This window comes from Paralichthys olivaceus, chromosome 6 (assembly GCF_024713975.1).
Source record: "Paralichthys olivaceus isolate ysfri-2021 chromosome 6, ASM2471397v2, whole genome shotgun sequence".
Taxonomy (NCBI): Eukaryota; Metazoa; Chordata; class Actinopteri; order Pleuronectiformes; family Paralichthyidae; genus Paralichthys; species Paralichthys olivaceus.
In genome coordinates, this window is record NC_091098.1 from 2,793,498 (window position 1) to 2,814,449 (window position 20,952).

The 20,952-nt window shown below is 39.4% G+C and overlaps 2 protein-coding genes across 2 annotated transcripts in view; one reads left to right on the plus strand and one right to left on the minus strand.

Annotated features, from left to right (window-relative positions):
* Window positions 1–10,445: 10,445 nt before the first annotated feature.
* On the minus strand, window positions 10,446–14,786 carry pex10 (peroxisomal biogenesis factor 10). The gene is made up of 6 exons (XM_020103248.2): window positions 14,353–14,786; window positions 13,668–13,748; window positions 13,164–13,570; window positions 11,972–12,138; window positions 11,212–11,347; window positions 10,446–10,795 (listed from the first exon to the last, which is right to left on the minus strand). The coding sequence occupies exons 1-6, from the start codon at window positions 14,462–14,464 to the stop codon at window positions 10,727–10,729; spliced, it is 972 nt and encodes a 323-aa protein (XP_019958807.2). The 5' UTR covers window positions 14,465–14,786; the 3' UTR covers window positions 10,446–10,726.
* A 2,505-nt stretch (window positions 14,787–17,291) lies between these two features.
* Window positions 17,292–20,952, plus strand: part of plch2a (phospholipase C, eta 2a) — a 191,929-nt gene continuing 188,268 nt past the window's right edge. The window contains exon 1 of the mRNA XM_069527293.1: window positions 17,292–17,355. The gene's annotated coding sequence lies outside the window, so the exon portion shown is untranslated. The remainder of the gene's footprint in view (window positions 17,356–20,952) is intronic.

The following is a 20,952-nucleotide window of genomic DNA, read 5'->3' on the forward strand; positions in this document are numbered from 1 at the left end:
AGGAATGTGACTTCAAATTTCACAAGATGGCTGGGTACATACAGTACTTTCAAGTTTTGGTGTATACATGTCTACTGAAACAGGAGTAAGCATAATTTTCCGAAAACTGTTGCAGTACACAAAACTAAGAGTGCATCAGGTTGAAACAAATGATTATGAGTATGATGCACAGTTGTGATCACTGAAAATATACTGATGTAACACAAACATAGTTGGAGCACTGTGAAACATTTACACTGGTTCACAAGAGATCAATCGAAATGTAGGGCCAGGTGAGGATTTATAAACTGTTAAGTCAATACAAAGACCTAGCCTTTTGCATTACTTATTATTATTATAGTAAGGGGGGATTATTATATTCTAACAACCAGATTGAAAGACTTGATAAGTTTATCTCTTGTACAATAAACGAGAGCCACAGTTCCTGTTTCCTTTATGATGCTACCTACTCTATACACTAAACATGCACATTCACAGTTTGACACTGGCTGTGTGATTCAAGTCATGATAGATGTTTAAACGCTGTGCAGTCACAACACAAAGATGATCCTCATTCATTTTTTTACTCCTTGGAAGACAATCAGACCGAGGCACATGAGGAAGGGTAAGTGACCTGAAACAATAGGAGAGTTACTTTTCAAAATAAAACAGGAAGTCACAATACAAACATGGAGAGAGGACAAAAACTTAACTTGACCTTTACTGCGGCGTGACACTGATATTTTGTTAATCTCTATTATTGTATATTATTATGCTCTTGTTGTTTTCATTCATGTAAATACACTGGTGTGATACCTTAGTATATGCTTGCTTTTTGGTATATGTCTATTTTGGAGTTTTAACCCCCCTGGAGAAAACTCTACCAGCCGCTACTGGACGTATAGCATGTCTTTCCATCCACTAGAGGGCAAATCCTCCCCACAGGAAGCTGCCTGGGACTCCCTCATTGTTTTTCCTTGGTCTATGCAATATCTATTTATTTACGACAGTTTCTTTACATGATGAGTTGTTGGTCGACCTGTGATCTTTGTTTTCTTTTGACTTTTTTTGTTGTCTCTTTGTACCACTGAGAGGAGTTGCACTTAAGTTTCCTTGTACAGCTGTTCAATGAATGACAATAAGCATTATTCCTACTTTTGTATATAATGTTTCAATTTTTACTCCTATTTTCAGTCTTTCTATATTTTTCACTTGTGCTGCTGCTTTCCTCATTATCATCAACCTGCAGAGCCGGAGAGCCCGTGTTCTCCACCATTTTAGACCTACACATGCGTGAGTTCCAGACCCACTTAGAGAAGGACGTCGACCATCTAGTATTCATTGGAATGAATACATCACTGGTTTTCAGCACACAATGATAGACAAATATATACAGTAATGAACAGCTTTAAGCAGCACTCCACTGCGATTTCCATGACTGTGCCCATACGAAGGTCAAACAAAAGCTCTTCAAGTTTATGTGCCCCCCACAAAAAACAGTTTCCATGGCGATTTTTATAACTACACAACATGGCTGCCCCTGGGGTTTTATCAGGTTGACTTCTATATGATGCACATCGTTGCAGAGCATACACAAATCTTTAGCTAGGCAGCTACTATAGACATGTTCCACAATCCCTCCCCTTGATAATTCTTTGTTTCCTATTTTTATATTTTCTATATTCATACTTTCACCCCAGCAAATTCCTTGTATGTGTAAACCTGCTTGGCAATAAAACCACATTCTGATTTATGACAAACAGCAAGTTAGCACTGAACACTTGCAGGCCACAGGGTTTTAGTGGAACTAGACCGTCTCCTATGGCGATATTTGTAAATACACAACATGACTGACCCCGAGGGTGTTTGTTTGTATCAGGTTAACTTCTGTATCTTGCACATCAATACGCGTGTACAGGAACCATAAGTATTTTAATGCAGTGTACACGGCTGCTGGGCTAGGTAGCTATTATTAACATGCAAATGCCAAACAGCAAATCAGAAATACTTGAGAATTTGTATCTGACTTCTCTGAAGATTCTCTACTGCCCTCTAATCTCTTTGTTTGCTGACAGTGAATGCAGCTTCCTTCTAGGCGTGATGTGTGTTGTTGATTTGTTTTCAGTTGCAGTCACACTGGTTGTTGCAGGTATACAATGGCAGTGTGATATTTCTAGCTAACTGTTTGATTCACAACATTTTTATAACATTCTTCATACACTCTCAAGGTACGTTTGGGATATAGTACTGCTGGTCAGTTCTCTTCTTTGGTCCAAACTGAAATATGTCAACAACAACAATGAAATATAGTATAGAAAATAGACTGTATATGAAGATAGACGACACATGTCCACTTCCTCTAAAAATATCTCAGGTAGTGATGCTGCCATCTCGTGCTTTTGCCGTCATTTGGAACCTGAGTTTGAGCAGCAGTGATCATACAATCTCTTCTCTAACCTCCATTTGAGAGAGAACTTCTGTTGAAAACCGTGAATTGTTGAAATTGGATCAGATTAAGTTGATCAGCTAACAAGCCCGCAAAAAAGGTAAAACATACACCCAAGGATTTTCCCTGGTACTGCTGAAAGGCGTGGCTAGCAGGTTGTATAGAGTATGAGTCATAAGCTATCCAGCAGTATATGGCACCTCCTTTTATTTTGTCTTGTTTGTTCTTAGTGTTTGTTAATAGCAAAGTGTGTTTCAGGAATGTGTACTTAGTAAACATTAAGAACGAGGATCAATCTGTAGTCTAATGATGCACACTCTACTTACTCTCTGAGCACACGGCAAGAACTATTAATAATTTACATTATTTATCAATTATATTATTATTATTATATTATTATTATGTTTGTATATATTATTTTGATTTAGTTTTTGAAGTTTAGTTTTTTTAAATTGGTTCGTGCAGTATGCAGTTAACTGTTAGCTATCTGTTTTTGTGTAAAATGACTGACATTTTTATTTTTGTTTATTGATTAAATAAATAGCTACCATTTCATAAAGAACTGGTATCCTGCAGTTTGTATTAAATCGTAATGAGATGGTTACTGAAAACTGAGTATGGCACGGCACAGCCCCACCAAGAATATTTTTCACCAGCCGCCACTGATGCAGACAATATTTTACTGTATTTACCCTTTACCCTCACTAAAATCAACCTTTGAGCTCAATAACACCTTCTCTAAATTCTCTTATTACACAATAAACTGGAACAAATCCATTATACTCCCACTCCCGAAGATGCCTGGGATTCTGCTGAACAGGATTTATCACTTCCACTTCGCACTGGCAATATTAGGTACCTGGGTATAGACATTTCCCCCAGGCTGTCAGAGTTGTTTCATCTTAACTACACTCCATTGTTAAAAACTGTAGAAAATGACCTCCGGTGCTGGATGGATCTACCCTCATAGGAAGAATTGCAACTGTAAAAATAAAATGCTCCCAAACAATAATAATTACCTTTTCTCAATGCTACCAATCGCACTGACAGATATATGGTTCAAATCTACTCTTTCATTTTACATTTCACAAAATAATAAAGCTAAAATCAAAGATTCCATTCTACAAAAAAGCTTGGCACCATTAAACAATATCACCTGGATAGACCTGGAACAATATTTTTGTACAAATAGTTCACTCAGATTTACCTTTCCTCTGCACAACTGTCAAACAACATCCCTGCTTTAAAAATATTGCCATCTTAACAACTCTAATATTTAACCCCCCTCCCCACTATCACTCATAAACCCAAAAAGGCATTACACCATCTTTTCAGACATCAAAAATCTATAGATCAGTACTGACCTCAAACAACTTCATATCTTTCCTAACAGCTAACTGAAACCTACAGTTAATTCTATCCAAAATTATACACAGAACACATATTACTAAATATAAAATGTACAAAAATGGACTGGCAAACACAGACACTACATTCACTCTGGGAATGTCAACCGGTTCACGCTTTTTGGGACATGGTAACACTAAAACTGCAGAATCCCTTCATCCCAACAGCTCTGTCTGCTACAGAAATGAAGTGGGCTAGTTCAAGGATAGCTTTCTGTATGAGGACAGTAGAATGTGCAGCCAGAGTATTGACAAATTAAAAATGGAATGAGTTTGCAAATGCTGTATGAGGTTTTACAGTTTTATTGTTCATATCCTTGTAGGTTGATGCCCTTTGGACATGCAAACCAACTGAAGTTGTTGTTGCTGTTGTAAGACATGCTGAGCAGAAGCTGAATTTCACCATGCGGCACAGAGAGTTCCAGAGACTGAGGCCTGATGAACTTATCATATAGGCGGGGCACGTTTCTCATTAAAACTGTTGTTGTACCAGATTGTTTATCTCAAATGAATCCACCTTTTAATGCAAAAATGTATAAATAATTAATGAGTTGTGAGTTGTGCTGCATAAAATAATATCCAAGTAGATTGTCGACCCAGAATGTCTGGAGTGGGACTTCAGACAAACCATTTTTAAACATGTTGACCACAATGTGATTAAACATGACTTAACTTTAGCCTCTTTATCATCAGATATTTTTTTATGATTCATTTTCTCTACAGTTTGTCCAAAAGGTAATGGAATGTTACATTAAAGCCATCCTTACTTCTGAGGATACTGCTGGCCTATACCGCATGAATCACTGCACCATGGGTGTAATTCTACATGGCACAAGAGACCAGATGGCAATAATACATTTTTAAGTATTGTATTTGCAATAGCAAATCCCTTTTTTGGTTAGGGTATACTGTGGAATCTTTGTTTTGTTTCTGTATATTACAGAAGAAATAAAGTTATTTTAACGCATTTTTCTATTCAGGTTACATTTGATGGATATGATGGAGCCATTGGATTTGTCAATATAAGAAATGGTCCTTTTTGGTGAGTATACAGCTACTCATGTAGTACTGAATGTCTTTACAGCATTATGTACAGTATAGCTTATGGTTTGTGCATTTAAAGGTTATCAGCCTTATAAAGATTTATAACTGTATAAATTATCCCCTCCCCTCTCTCTCTGTCTGCCTGCTTGTGTGTGTCTGTTTAGACACAACTGACAAATGTGTGGAATGTACATAATTGAAAAAAAAAACTATTACATTGGATGGGCAGATGGGGACATTGCATCATGTGGGGAGAAAAATTGGGGAATTGAAACTCCACGAGAACAGTAGGGAAATCATCATCATCAAATATCAGATGCATTTTTGATCATCTATATAATTTAAAATAGATTTTCAGTGTGTTTTCTGGCATGATTTGCTCGCAGTGCACAGAAAAAACAGCAGCATTTCCGTGCACATATTAGTGAATGAGAGACATTGAGGGTAAAAATGTTTAAAGAATATTAGGGCATAAGCTACGACCCGGCTTGCTAGGGAAGAGGTGGCAACATAAAACCAGATGCTTTTGGTTATGAAAGTTTTTTCGTTTGTTTTTAAACTTGGTTTTAAGATTGTAGGACAATGCAGGTAACATGAACTAACAGAAAAACAAGCAAAAGGGTGTTATTTGAAATAAAGAACCAAAGATAACAAAAAGAGGACTCTTAACAAGAGCTGCTCAAATCTAATGCAAACTAAAATGAAAGGTAATCCTCATTAAACACACAACTAGTTCAAATCAAAAGACAATGAAAAGAACACCCTGCTCTTAATGTCTCTAACATTAATTCTTACATACACAATTCTGGTCTGACTCTCAGACAACAGCAAATAGTATCTTTAAATAACAAATGTAATCTCAATAGGGAATTTGCACATCATGATACACATCTGCCTCGACTGACACAGCTGGACAGAATTTATGCCTCCAGCCTAAAGTGATTCATGCTGATTAGAGGCTTGGAGTTGTCATCATATCATTAAACATTTTAAGAAGGATAAGATGAACATCACACCAAAAAAGATATTTTTCTAACTTTCAGAGGAAAATACTGGGATCCCCCCCCCAAAAAACCTGCTCAAAATATTAACAGAATATTGATTTGTTATGTTCCCAGAAACTTTTTGGAACCAAACAATCCTTTTCAGAAATATTTTCTGATTGGTGGTGCGAAACGTTCCAGTAATGTAATTATTAATCATTTTAAGAACGTTTAGATTAACGTTTTAAGACAATGTTTAGAGAACGTTTTCCCAGCTTTAAGAGGAGCATTCTGGGAGCCAAAAAAGTCAACCTGCTGAAAACATTAAGTGAACATTATTGTTAACGTACCCAATGCTGTTATTTTACTAGTCAGGACAGTGCATACTGTCCAGCTCTTTGATCCAGAGCAAGATGGTTCTTTAAACTGACTCAGTATACCGACAGTTATGTCCCTAATGAGCGACACTGGGCCTCCAATGCCACTTAAAGCCAGTGCAGTGTGGAGGTAGAGGTGGGGGACGGGTGTGTTGTATGTCTAATTTAATGAAGGGGAACCAGAGTTTGCATCTCCTCACTCATCTGAAAGTTCTCTGCAACAAGACAGAGAAGAATATACAACATGAGCGGTACACAGGTGGGATACTGAGACAGCTCATTGGCAGCTGCGGCTGCAGCTTCACCCTCACAGGTTCAGTCTGAATCTTTTATCAAGGAAACGACTGAAGGGAATAATAACCCCGGTGACAGATGGAGACTGAAACTCTCCGGGGTGGAATGAAAAGCTTTGTTGCCATGTCTCATCTGATTAGACTGTGTTTGGTGTAAATACTGACAGAAAGAAAAAATACAGACCAAGTGCTGTTTTACTATTCGTTCTGTATGTAGAGATACCTTCCTCTTACAAGTCTGTCATTATGGGATGGATTTGAATGCTTTGTACATATATCTGATAACAGCAGTGAAAGCAACTTCATTATACATAGATGTGAATAACTATGCTCCCTTCTTTCCAAAAGTATTCTGCACTCCTCAAGGTATTTTTGCTCTATTCCAGTTTGCAATACCAATATGCTATCTGTTATGGAAGTTTTCTGGAAGCTGGTGAAAGCAGGACTCAGGCAGCAGCTGATGTCTTATGCAGAACATTTTAATCTAGACTTGAAGCAGCAAGGAGACCAGAAGGCGGAACAATATACAAACACTAACACAGTAACATGAGAAATATTCCCCCCCAAGTCTGAAGGTGTCTCCCACAGCATCCCCATACATCTTCCTCTACTAGCGTCGCCCATTCTAACAGCACATCCATGGAAGCCTAGAATTGCTGTCACTCTCTATGTTACATGTAGGTGTTCACATCCTATTGGATACTGGTGTAATACACAGAAGAGTTGAAGTTGGTGCCCCTCTGTCTGGGGCATCTGAGTTAGATATGAAAGTCCCTGAGCGTAGACACTACAATGTACTGTTGGTTGGTCCTTTATCTATAACCTGACCTTGTGTACTGCTTAGAGAGAGAAGGGAGTATCTGTGGAAATAGACAGCCACTATTCTCTTAATGGTATACAGATATACAGTACATAATACGCTATATAATGGCATATACAGTAATGTGTGAGGCTTTACAAAAATTCCTAACACTATCTACCCTGTGTCTATAGACTGCCTACTGTGTTGTGTACTTGCATGTCACTTAAGTACTTTAAAATTGTGCTACGTGTATGCTGATTGTGTTACTTATAAGTCGAGTACCTATATGTCTACTAATATGTTTAGTGGCCATTTTACCTCATTCCATTATCCAATAGTCCACCTGTCCGCCTGCAGAGTGATGATTAAGTTTGAGTCCAACAGAAAAACTTGTGGCCTTGTTGTGAAAACCCAATGTCAACACATTTCAACCAGAGGCAGGGTAAAACTTGAAAGGCTTTATTTGAACGGTTCCAGCAAACAGGTTATAAACACGCCGTAGCTTGGTCCATTACCGACTCCAAATATCTGTATCATGTCCATCGTCACACTGTCCGTTGTTGCATGTATCACTGTGTCAGGTTCAAAAACCTGTGTCGGACCACTGCTCCACAGACTTCACACACTTAATGATATCCATGCGGTCAATAATATATAACTAAGCATTTGCACCAAACTGCACTAGGCCTTTTTCAACTGTTGCAAACAATTAATCGTAAATACAGCAGATTATAAATAAATACTAGCAAATACACAGTACAAAATATACTTTAACTGTACAAAAATGAAACAATAAACTTAAATTTTAGAACATAAGTGACTCGTCAAACCAACATTAATATTTTAACACGCAAATGCAGATTGCTTAGTGGCTCTTACAATGTTTCCACTGAGGATTAGGGAGATTTAAATGTCCTGTACATAAGCAACATTGACAATAAAGCGGACTCTGACTTTGTTTACAGATTGTTCTGCTGCTTTAAACGAAACACACACACGTGCACAAACATACACACACAAATATTGGATTGTGTCGGGTTTGAATGATATTCATTGGGACGATCTTTATAGTTTTCTTTTGTGAGTGATGAAAGGCCTCTGTGACAGCCACCAGGAATACAAAAATTTAATTTCTGGCAGAATTCAATTATATGAAACATGTGGATAAAAGGGAGCACCACCCACTACTTTGAATCTACTCTGAGGATATTCAAACAGAACTCCCACTCATCCATTTCCTCTTTCAGCAGTGAAATCAGCAGAAAGCTTCCTCTCAGCCCCTGAATAGCTGCTCCTGTCAGCAGCTGGGTTTTATCTGACATGTCCCAGCACCTCAGGAGATGATGATGGAGCTCTTCTCATTCCTAAACCTCTTTCAGCACCTGAGAAACCAGCTGTGTTGTCCTGGTTCATTTCATCCTTGTCTGTCTGCAGTGTGCCGCTCACATGTTTTGTATTTTATAGGGTTTTATTCCATTTTAGATTCACATTATACTAGAACATGTCATATCCAGGTTCTATATGACCAGAAATGATTGTGCCAAAGGATGAAAACTTTTTAAGAAACCTTCATTACTATTTATTTTGTAAATAATATTTGTGAATGATAACTCAGACACAGACCCTCCACCTAATGCCTCAATAACAACAGTGGTAGCATAAAGACCCTGATTTAGGGCAGGTTCCCATCACACCAAAAGGTTCCTGGTTTGAATAAGCGTCATATATTGTTTCAATTTTCCAACTGATCTAGTTCATGTTCACAAAGGCAAAGCTCAAACGGTTCAGAAAGTGTAAACGAGCCATTATGTGGAAATCTTGCGCTATTATTGGTAATTCAATCGTGCCGGTAAAAACACATCCCATCCTAATTTCTACTTGAATATGGTACATCGTGGAACAAGGTCAGGATCTGGAGTGCATATAATCAAACATTAGAGGACCATGCATATGAATATCTGATGAGACAGAATAATTGCCCTACATCACTAACTGAATTAGTAGTTTGTTGTTTTACAGTAGATCCACCTATGACAGAAATAAACCAGCAGATACACTAGTCCTGCTAAAGGGTAACCTCAGCAGTGATTCATCCCTTTAGCTTAAACATCCTCAACGCAATTGTATGAAAGTTTCATGTTCAAATGCAGCTTCAGATTGTGACTGGGCTACGAGCACAAGTTTATCTGACAGTGCTCTTCAGGTTGAATGAAAGGTTTCTGCGTCTGAACGGCCTCTCCATTAACCTTCAAATCAGTTTCTGCCTGCATCCCTGTGTCTGTAGTTACAGCTCTCTGCCTCTGTGCGGCAGCAAAGTCACTGAAAATGGACAGATCTTGGCACAGCAATATACATCATGAGAACATGAGCTGCTGTGGTCTAAGGGTTTTTTGGGGTGATTGAAGTTTTCCACAGACATTTAGAACCACTCATGATAAACATCTCTCAGTCCTATGCAGGTTTGTATTAGTCCAAAAAGAGTTCAACAGCAGCCTGTTGGGTTGGACAGGACAGAAGCTATGTGGACGAAGCACAGACTAACTGCTCTGCTGTCCTGCAGAGGAGCATTGATTCAATTCAATTTTCTTTGTATAGCACCAAATCATAATATACATGCAGCACTTTGGAGACTGTGGAGGAAAAACTCCCTCATAAACAGAGAGAAACCTCTAGAACCAGACTCAATGTGGGCGTCATCTGCCACGACCGGTTGGGGTGAGCAAAGAAAAAGGGGAGGAGAGGAGAGATGGGCGGAAAAGAGGGGAGAGAAGAGAGAGTGATAGTGGGGAGGGGGATGAGGGGGAGAGAGGGAGGAGAGAGAGACCAAAAACACTTGAGCACCATCAGGTATTAGATCTGACTAGTTAAAAAGTAAACAACAGTGTAAAGACATTTAATTATTATTGATAACAGACACAATTCATATTATAATGAATTACTGATATATTGTAATTAATAATAGTAATAATGGTAAAAGTTGTTGTCGGTTGAGGTTCAGGGGTCAGAGATATCTGAACCATTTTGAATATACTTACTGTTCATGTCCCACCATGTAATAGAGTCACACAGTTTTATTCCTAACAAACAGTTAAAAACCAAAAGCAACAGTAATCTGTACATTCATTGCATTTTATTATTATCTGTTAAAGTTTTATATATAAGTGATATTTACACATTTAATCAAGACAATTAAAATTTTGATTTTCATTTAACATCTTCTCTTTAGTTAATAAAAAAAAGACAAAAGAACATGAACGTTAAACCTGAAGCAGCTACAGTATGTTGGCACACAGCTCTAAGCTAAAGTTGGAAAACACTATATCTGTCTTCTTGTGCTCCAGAGGGGCAGGTATTACAGTCCAGCTGTGTGTGTGTGTTTTGTTTAGCTCCATATATCTAGCTGTAGTTCCGGAGGTACACGAGTCTGTGAGGCTGGAACTTCTCCCGACAAAGGGGGCACTCTGCCTGTAAGAAGAATCACACAAACACACATGCCAATGTCACATTAACACACACAGGGTCAGCAGGTGTCTGCACCTGCAGTATTTTTACACCTGAGGGCTTGGTGGGGTCAGATAGTTAAAATAATAATAAAACTAATGAATTTACACTGGTCAGTAATGAGCAGTTCAACCCTGGTATGAGGATAATTCACTGTGGAACAACTTGACCAATCTTTCCAAAATACTAACACTGTTCTTGAGACAAAAGGCTTGGCGTGTGGAGACATGTATGTCTCTGTTAGGAAATAATCCCTCAAAACTTGTGATCTTAAAAAGGTTGAGTTACAAAACAGCCTCTGAATAAACAGAACTGTTTTTCAATTCCCTGCCATCATCAGTATTGTTTGTAGATATCCAGGTGTGACTTGGATAACTGACCTTGGTGTTGCACCACTCTGTGATGCACTCCCAGCAGAAGAGGTGTCCACAGGGGGTGGAGGTGGAGTGTCTCCTCTCCTCCAGACAGAGGATGCAGCGGGCGACTCTCGAGCTCGAGCTCTTCGTGCGCTGAGGACTGTACAGACAGAGTTCATGTCATGTGTTGCATGCAGATCTTTTCTACAACACAAAGTGGTGTAGTATTTGCAACGGCTCGGTTGTCTCAGCATCAAGACTTTGTTGGACAATATATTGTCCCAGAAATTATCATGATAAATTATATTATTATCCTCATTATGAGACCATTTATATAACTGATACGATAGTATAATATCATAGTAATACAGGTACATAATTCTTAAGAATATTTAGTCCCACATTGTAATTAGAATTAAAGATATAATATGTCCTAAATAAATACATTTTGTTGCCACAAATTCAACACACCACCTTGTTCATGTTAACTCTCCTCTCTAATTTGGCTTAAACCAAAAATTTTCTCATTTCATCTCTGGCTGGTTCACTGTCTGTTTCTTTATGTGTAAGAGTGAGTTAGGGGTTGGAGCAAAGGTCAGCCAAATTATCCAGTTCATGTTTATATATCGCGGTACAAATCAATATAGTAATTATTGCTACAGGCCACAATTTCTCTTCATCACTGAAATAATTTCTGGAGAAGAGGATCTGTTCTTTTGTGCAACATTCTGCCCTGACATCAAGACCAGACAAAGAGTATGTGGCCTTTAGTCTGTTTCTGTACCTGAGCTTTCTGTAGAGCTTCCACTCCGTCCTGGCTCTCTGTCTCTGTCTGAAATTATTGAGCTGGAGACAAACAGTGGTGACCAGCTGAAGGAGGGACACGGCACCTAGCAGCCTGTAGCTGCTTCTGATGGTCCCGTCACTGCCGTATCGCCCCATCACATGCAGCTACATACACACACACACAGAAATAAATGTAAATATAACATGGTAAATGAAATCATTGAGGAAGTGATTTGATCAAACTGGTTTACATTTCTGTACCACATTAACAGCAACGGTTTGCTGCATCTAACAAGGTCAGAGTGGCTCAGTAGGGTGTGTGTCCAAGTGTCCGAGGCCCTGTTCAATCCTGGTATTAACATCCGTCCCAAGAGTAGACAAGTAGAAAGCACCAGGGGCGTCATATTATGGCCCTTTTTGCTTGGCGTTGTATTAATAAACTTATTTATACACAAAACAAGCCTATTTTGTTCCCGAGTTAACAAAAGAACATATGCACCCCAAGATTCACACAACTCCTCTTCTGAGAGAATTTCTACTCCTCTAGTGGATGTTCAGTTGCAAAGTTATGTACCAGTGAAAATGGCGACTGGCCAATTATTTGGGGCTAAAAAAAAAAACGTCCCCTGATGCCCAAGCCAGGTGACGCCCATGGACAGAGCTAAGTTTGTCTGTTCACTCCTCACATTGAAATGCGAATTTGCCTCCTGTGAGTAGATTTCATTTCCATGCTCTAAAGGCAAATACACACATACAGAATTTCTGTTCACAAAGACTGAAAAAGAGATTATATTGTTTTTACCAAGTTCCTATTTACAGATGTGTCCATTGTCAATGGGTGTGTGTCGGTGTGTGTGTGTGTGTGTGTGTGTGTGTGTGTGTGTCAGTGTTTAAGTATGACTGTGTGTCGAGTGAGCACGAGAGAGAGAGATCCAGTGAAGTGTAACAATGGGCTGAAGCTGCTTTCAGACATCCACTGAACTCTGCCGAATTTGTGGACATTCTTCACAGGAGGTGTGAAAGCAAATGTCAAAATCAGAAGCTCTAGACTTTCTTTGACATTTAGACTTTTCTTCAACACACCCACTCGTCTGCAAGAAGCTTATGTCACTCTTTGGTCGGGCCAACTTATAAAATAGTAGCAATAAAACAGTATTTTTCTATTTGTAGAAAAAATAAAAGCCACCTACATAGCTGATACCAGCCATCCTCTTGGACAGGTGATAAAAAGAGCCACTGAGGTAGAACAGAGCCACATGGAATCGGTGCAGGAGGGTCAGACCCTGACGGAGGACGAAAATGGCCGGTAAGCACGTTTTCCTCTGGGGCTCTGACAACAGCCCCACTGCCTTCTGCACCCACATCCTCAGCCAAGACTCCAGGCTCCATGTCCCGGCAGGCCGCCGCCTGACACGGCTGAGGCTCTCCTGCCCACCATCCAGCTCGTTCTCCAAGCACACCAGGACCTTGTCCAGAAGATACGGCAAGAGGGCATGACAGAGGACAAAGCAGCCTCGTCTTGCCCGGGAGGGGATCTGCCGTTTAGTGGGATCCACCTGTACGACGCCGACGTACTCTTCACCAAGAGTTTGGTAACCTGAGGAGGAGCATGAATCAAAATCAAATGCTGCCTATAATAATTGAAATAGTGAAACACACAGTGAGCGAAGTCGGATGGTGTGGTCGGTGACTACCAGAGAATGTTGTTAAACCATAGTAGACAAGATCTGACAGCAGCTCTATCTCTTTCCTCCAGTCCAGCCATCGTTTGGACCCTACAGGAAATAAACAACAACACACTTTAATACTACAGCCAATGCTTAAGTTCTGCACAGAGCACAGCCGTCATTCTGGGAAAAGACCAGCTCAGCTTTTACTCGAAACATGAAACGGACACAAATTGTTCTATTAACATTATTTAAAACACGATGAGAGCTTTTGTGTTAACAGTGGAGAGAGACTGGTGATTAGAATAACATCGAAAGTGTTGAAAGACGTTTGAGGTTCTCTCAAACATCTAAACACAGGATTCATGTACAATGAGGAAATAATAGCTGATACACTCCAACACTGCATCTAACCCACTCATCGAAAAGATTCCGTTTTTTAAATGTGCTTGTGATCAACGCAGAGTGTCTGAAACTTTAACACTTTCATCAAAGCTGCAGACTGACCCGGCACATGATGAATTAACATGTGTTACCCGAGGAGAGGCTGTCAGTCGGTTGTGTTTTATACTCGGTGACTAAACACCATCAATCATTCGGTCTTCGATCCAGACTAGAGGATAGGAATCTCTTACTTTGCCTAGCTAAAGCTATCGAATCAGAGTAAGCTGAGGAAAGTAACTTTCCAGTTTTTAGACCAGGACAAACTCACCGGCAAGAGTCTGAAAGGCTTCGTTGCTGTTGTTCTTCAGGAACGTTTGATAATATTCGTCCTTCTGGATGGAACGAATCAACTGGGAATGGTTAGCGGGGCCGAGAGGCATCGTTCAGCTCGAATCAAAGAGAGGACGATGACAGGTATTCATGTCCGACACTTTCCCTCGGAGGGACCTGGGTCTGTGCCGGTGTGTCCCGGCAGCAGCCCGCACACACTCACGGAGCCAGAGAGTCCGCACCGCTGCTAGGCTAACTGCTAACTTGTGCTGCCCAGTGTCTTTGGAGTGACCGTCTGTCGGTGTTATTCCACAAACGTTCTCTGAAATACTCGATTACAATTTAGCGAAGCTTCGTCCCAGGTACACATGGGAAGTTGCTGTGTAAACAAACGAGCAAGGCTGACAGTAAACCTCACCACCCACAGCGCCACTCATCGGCCGGAGGGAGCATTACACGGTCACTTTCTGTGATAAGGAATAGAGAAATTTTTCCAGAAGACATTTTGACATTAAATTACAATAGAAGAACTGAAGCGTTACTTATCACATTAAATACGACTCTTACCCAATACAACTGAGCCTGCAGCTGCATTTACCTACTACTACATGGCTGCTGTGAAAAAGGCCTATGAACCTTTCTTTTCATAATCTGTTTTTTATTTTTAGTAAGCTATTTATACACGTAAATACATACTCATATTGTGAAGTATAATCTGTTTTCCTGACGTGCCTTTAAGCATGAAAGGTCAAGTGCAACAAAGTAGAATGTATTGCTTTTTTTAAGGGGGGTAATTTCAATTGTAGACCACAATTGACAAACCAACTGTGATAAAACTGTCAAATAAAAGGTAAGGTGTGTGAGAAAGTGTGTCAACTGTCAAAAGGACAGGGCACTTGAGATTTTTGTTAGAGCAGAGAAAATGTACTTAGTCGATATGTCCGTGTTTGTGGCATGTTTTCTAATGCTGTTGCACATATTTTGCCTGCTATGATAAGTAAAGCACAAGCTGTTTGAGTGTAAGGATGAGTGTGCTGCCAGAATCATCCCCCCTTTAATCCCCTTTAAACAAATACAACACAGACATTTATATTGGGTTTATTTCATTGCATTAACTTCCAAGCATCCAGGTCACAACTGGTATGCTATTTAATTTATTGCCTTTTAATAAAGCAGATACTTCTTGAAGTTCAGCATTGCAAATTTATTTTTTATATATTAGTCATAGGAATTTATAAACCTTTTACCCTCGTCAAAATGTGACCAAGTAAGGTCTCATTATTGGGTCTGAACTGTAGACTTAGCTGAGGTCATTAGCTTTGCTTGGGGTTTCCACAATATTAGCAAATGAGTTAAAATCATATTATAATGATGTATTTTAGGCTAAATCTGAAGCTACAGATTATACATTGATTCACAGTTTACAAAGAAGAAGATTTCATTTACTCCATTGATTTATGTCACCTGTGATCTTTGCAAAGGGAAATTAAAAACCAAAAACTAAACCTTTTCTGCTGTGTTCCATTCATTATTTATAGACACTGGAAAAATGGGCCCCTTCTTCCTTTTTTCAGGCATACAGGTGATACTTATATATAATAATAACCCATTGATAAATGGATAAATGAATACTGGCCGTTAGAAAGTGTTTCATGCTTCTTAATTTACCTGCTAATTCCACAAACGTCTGTCTGTCTGAAGAACACACATCTCAAGATTCATCTCATTAGCTTCATACTTGGTGTATTTGTAATGGCCCAGGGAAGTGCAGTTACACATTTGGCACGATTTGGACAATAGGCTCATTATTAATAAACCTTAGCAGTCAGTGGGGGTGAGGCAGTGTGCCCTCAGCCTGGGGACCAAGTTGAACATGTCTTCTTCTATGTCCTCTGATAATAACTGTGGTTTAACCAAGGACTGACACAGACATTCTTGGGTGCCACATTTGAACTTGGGTCTGATGATTGTGTCCATTTCTTAACAGACTCTGAAATAGACGAAAACAACTGTAAATCATTCAAACGTACATGTATGTATGAACCAGAGTAATAATTTCAGTTCTGTTTCATTTGATGACAAACAGAATCTTCATGACAGTTAAACCAGGTAGGATGAACTCAAAGTTTTCTAACTTCACTCTGCACCATACACCGTTTATAGAAAGCACCGCTACATTATAGTCGAGGCCTGATATATTTTAATTATTTCCTGGGATTAGGGAGCACAGATGTCAAGGAATAATTGTGAAGTAGTTCCGCAACATTACCATAGGCTAAGAGAGATGAACATTTAAAACAGGCAGCTTTAGAATGTCCACTGCTCTACTTTTGTACATTAGAAATGTACAGATAATACAGCAATACAATCCTGATATGTTTATAATACATATTCAAAGATTTAAAGATTCAAAGATTTTAATGTCAAATAGACACCAGAACACACATTCCCCTGTGAATTGAAATTCTCGTGCTGTCCTTTCTGGAATACCAGCCGACCAAAATGTATATTAAATAATAATAATAATATCCAAAACGCATGGACAAAATTATCAAACAATTTGATTTAAGCAATGCTTTTAAACACATGTTGTTTCTGCCACAAACACAATGTTTTAGTACAGCCAATATAATTTGACCTGTTTTCTCTCCGGGGAAGTAGGTGAAGTATCATTCATTCAAAGCTGCAGAACCAGTTTCTTTGTCTCCTCACTGCTGCTCCCTGAGCCAGCTGGGTGTACTATAACCGCTACTAATAATCCCACTCCTATCCCTTCACCGTGAATGTTGGCAGCACTCGTATTAACCCTCAAAAAGTCTGCCCCGCCATCCCGCACACCAGGAAGTTGCACTTTGCTCTCATTGTGAGGGGAGGAGCTGAGAGTTTCCTTTTCCTCCTCCCTTTAACTTGGGAGCTAATTGTAGCTTGTTGCAGAGTAAAGGTGGATGATGTGAGAAGCACTTGGAATAAGCTGTTTGGACTAAACCACTGAAGAGCAAAGGTAAGTCGCAAACTTGCTCCATGCACCCTGTGTTTCTCTACCTGCTGGTTTCAGGCGTCAACATCCTCTGCTTTATTTGTTGACTAATGGTTTCAGTGCATCAGTCCAGACAGGAATTGGAAGTCTGATAAGAAGTCATTACACACAGCTCAGTCAGACCTTTCGGTGTGCTGAAACGTTCAGTCTTCTCAACGCTCCCCTGAAGGTGCAGTGATTTGACCATAAACCCAGTTTATGCATTAGTCACTTCAGTAAAAAGTTTCTGTTGCTCTGTTGTATTAATGGATTCTACATGAACTGATTCAGGTAAATACAATCCACCACATTTGAGCTGGATGAGTAAACAGAGCAGATGTAACAGATAAGCATCACCATGCCTTCCTGTGGATGATCACAACAATATGAAATCACAGTTACAGCTTGTCATAGACTCTGGCACCAGAAATGAATAACAAATGCTGACTTTTTATACTTTGAAAAGAATTGTTTTTGTAATGAAGTTTTTTTAGGAAGTATTTCCAGAAGGTTTTTATTCTTTGAACTTGTGAAACAACATTAAGAAAAAAGGTAATATAAAATAAAATAAAATAGCTCAAGTACAAGTAAATAAATACATTCAACTTCACTTTATGTATTAAATGCTTGATGTAGTTATGCTATATCACAAAGGAAATGTCATCTCATGTCTAAAATTTGCCAGTATCATTAATTGTTGCTTAAATTTGGCTAATGTAAATTCAACCTGTGTTTGTGAAGCTTAATCGAATAAACAACTACGATATAACAATAGAGGACACAGGAGCTGTTGTAGTCTGCGTAGGTGGCAGGTTGTTTGCAAGAGGACATCCTTGAAGGTCCCCAGTGACATACAGCACACACACACACACACACACACACACACACACACACTGGAAGGAAGTAGGGGAACTGAGGTGACACCTGCTGAGGAGACATGGAGTATGTTACTTTTATAGCTACCTCAGTCTACATCGGTTTCAGCTGCAGGATCAAACACATTATGTCTGGGATTCATCCTGAACAACACACACAGACACACACACACACACACACACATACACACATACATACACACGCACACACACACAAACACAGTCATATGCATGCACTTTCTGCATAGTTTCCTCCATGTATTTTAGCCTAATTCCACTCGCTTAGTGAATGTGGTAACCTCTACCACTGCACATGTGGTGAGGTGCCCCGAGAATATGTATATATAATGTAATGTATAATGCAAATGTAATTTGCAGAACAGTCATGTAGTCTGAACATTAAATATGTCCAAGGATTCTGGACCCATGCAGACACACCAGGAGGCTCCATGAATCCCTGAGGTGCTTTGGGGGTCTTTGACAGAAATCCAGGAGTCCTTGCAGGGCTTTGACAGGCTCTGTTGGGGTTTTCTAGGTTCTTGTAGATGTGTGAATTAAGAGTGGATGGATGAGATGATTAAGCAACCCCTTTACTTCCTGTTTTCTATCAACGGTAAATATTTTGGTTTGCTTTAACCATGACCTCATATGTTCCCCGATCTTAACCAAGTATCTTTAACAGTAAGTCCCAAACCATGATCGCTCCCGTTTTCAAGCCTACGGTCAGGTTCAGACTGACAGAAGGCCTGTCACTGGGGAAAAAAGGTTGAACCAGGCCAGTCACATGTGGGTCAATCAAATTGCATGCAAAAATGCAAATTTCTCGTGGTTTACCCTGGAACATCAACAACGATTTTCCACTGTATACATTGTTACAGTGAAAGATGACTATAGCCTTGGAGCGCACAGACACATTATGTCATCCTTTTGATAGAGGCATTTGATAAAAATTCTCATGGGCTGTCATAGATGCCAGTTTCCTTTTACATTTTTATATTTTCTTTCTGGGCAAACTTGTCTAAGACTTTTAAATTAAGACTTTTCATTCAATGAGCTAACAGTAGAAAAGCCCTTTTTTCACCCGGAGATATTTTTTTTCTTTTTTTAATCTGTCGCGTTTTAGAAGCGTCATCGACCCACTTGCTTGATATGATTCCAGCGGGGGGAGGTCCTGCTGTGATCTCACATCGGATTCCGCTGACTTTATACGTAAGGGCCAGTTGGAGAAGTGGGCAGACAATCCAGAGGCTCTCACTCAGACATTTGCGTTCACACATACACCTCGAGAAAGTGTGGAGAATCTCCGGAGTTCAGTGCAGGCAGCTTTAGTCTCAGATTTCTCGCAGACAAACTTTGGATCAGTGTTTTTGCATGATTTCATTTACTAAAACAATATCAATATCTTATCAAAGCTAAACTCATCATCGATCCCAAACTGCCAATGAAATCCTTTAAACTCCATATTATTGTAGCGTGGTTCTTGCTTGTGAAACATGGGAATGCAGGCACAGTGAGGCTTTTTGTGTCACCTACAGTACCTGCACTGTACAGACAGTACACTCGCAGTAAATCTCATATGTCCCTCATCTTAATGTAGCTGTTCTCATACCTGAGTGGGTTGAAGGCAGCTCAGCCACATTCTCTACACAGCTGGTTTAAAGTCGGAGGACAGGTATTGTATCATATGACTTTTTATGAGGCCATTAGGTAAAACAAACAGGGGTTTGTTTGGTGCTGATAGGACTGTGCACACTCAGTGTTACTGTATGAACAAATGGCTCCTAGCCTAGCATTGCTCTGCTTCAGACAATAGATTAAAAGAGCTTTTATCCATCTGGGATATACTTAATTTACATCTAGACATCTTGTTGTTGTAGGGGAATATCTACAAGTCAAGGTCAATGGACTTCTCAGGAGGAGTAGCCTGCTATTCAGGCTACACTGTGGTTGTAAACTGTCTTCTGTGGCTCTGAGGAACTTTATTAGGTCTTTTGATGTCATCAATGTTTAACATGCATTACAAACTGGGGGCACAGGGCAAAACCAACCTGTAAGTCTACATGTCAATAATCACTGGCTTCTTTACTGTCTGTGGTTCCCAGCTCCAAGAGTATTGGTATTGACTGATGTGAATCTTTCAAAAACACTCACAGATATATAAATTGCAAATATTTTACATATTTTTTTAATCACAGCTGACCACAAATATCTCCCAATCAGCAGGAAATAAGTACATTTGTCTTGTCTTGAGTCTAAATAAACCTCATTGTGTGTTCATGCTAATGAAGGACCATGTCATGCAGTGAGTTTTAAATAATGTTTGGAAACAACAGAGCTCTGAGGCACAGAGGGATGCATCAGGCTTTGATCCGCACAGTACACGTTTGTGGAATACACTCATTTTTATTTATCTGAAACAATTTCATACTAATGTCCGCTCTGACTGTGTGTGAGACCTCATTTCTTTCAGTTATTAACGTATTCATAGTGTGGCATTTCTTTTACATCTTGCTCAGTGGTGTGACACACTATGTGCCCTATTTCATTCCAAGGAAGTGAGCGAGCATAATAGACAATTATTATTTCGGTAAGAAAAAACATCTATGTAACATCAATTTCACAATCACAATTACTACATATAACATATTAGTAAAAATGATAAACGATATCTAACATGTCAGCCTTGCAGACCACCACGGGTGTTTTA

What these genes read in the sequence shown, in the direction of transcription:
- pex10 (XM_020103248.2), bottom strand. Translation starts at nt 14,464, where the DNA reads ATGCCTCTCGGCCCCGCTAACCATTCCCAGTTGATTCGTTCCATCCAG. An exon ending in AAGCTCTACAGAAAGCTCAG is followed by an intron (nt 11,348 to 11,971) that starts GTACAGAAACAG and finishes CTGTCTGTACAG; the next exon opens with TCCTCAGCGCACGAAGAGCT. An exon ending in CAGAGTGGTGCAACACCAAG is followed by an intron (nt 10,796 to 11,211) that starts GTCAGTTATCCA and finishes TTCTTCTTACAG; the next exon opens with GCAGAGTGCCCCCTTTGTCG.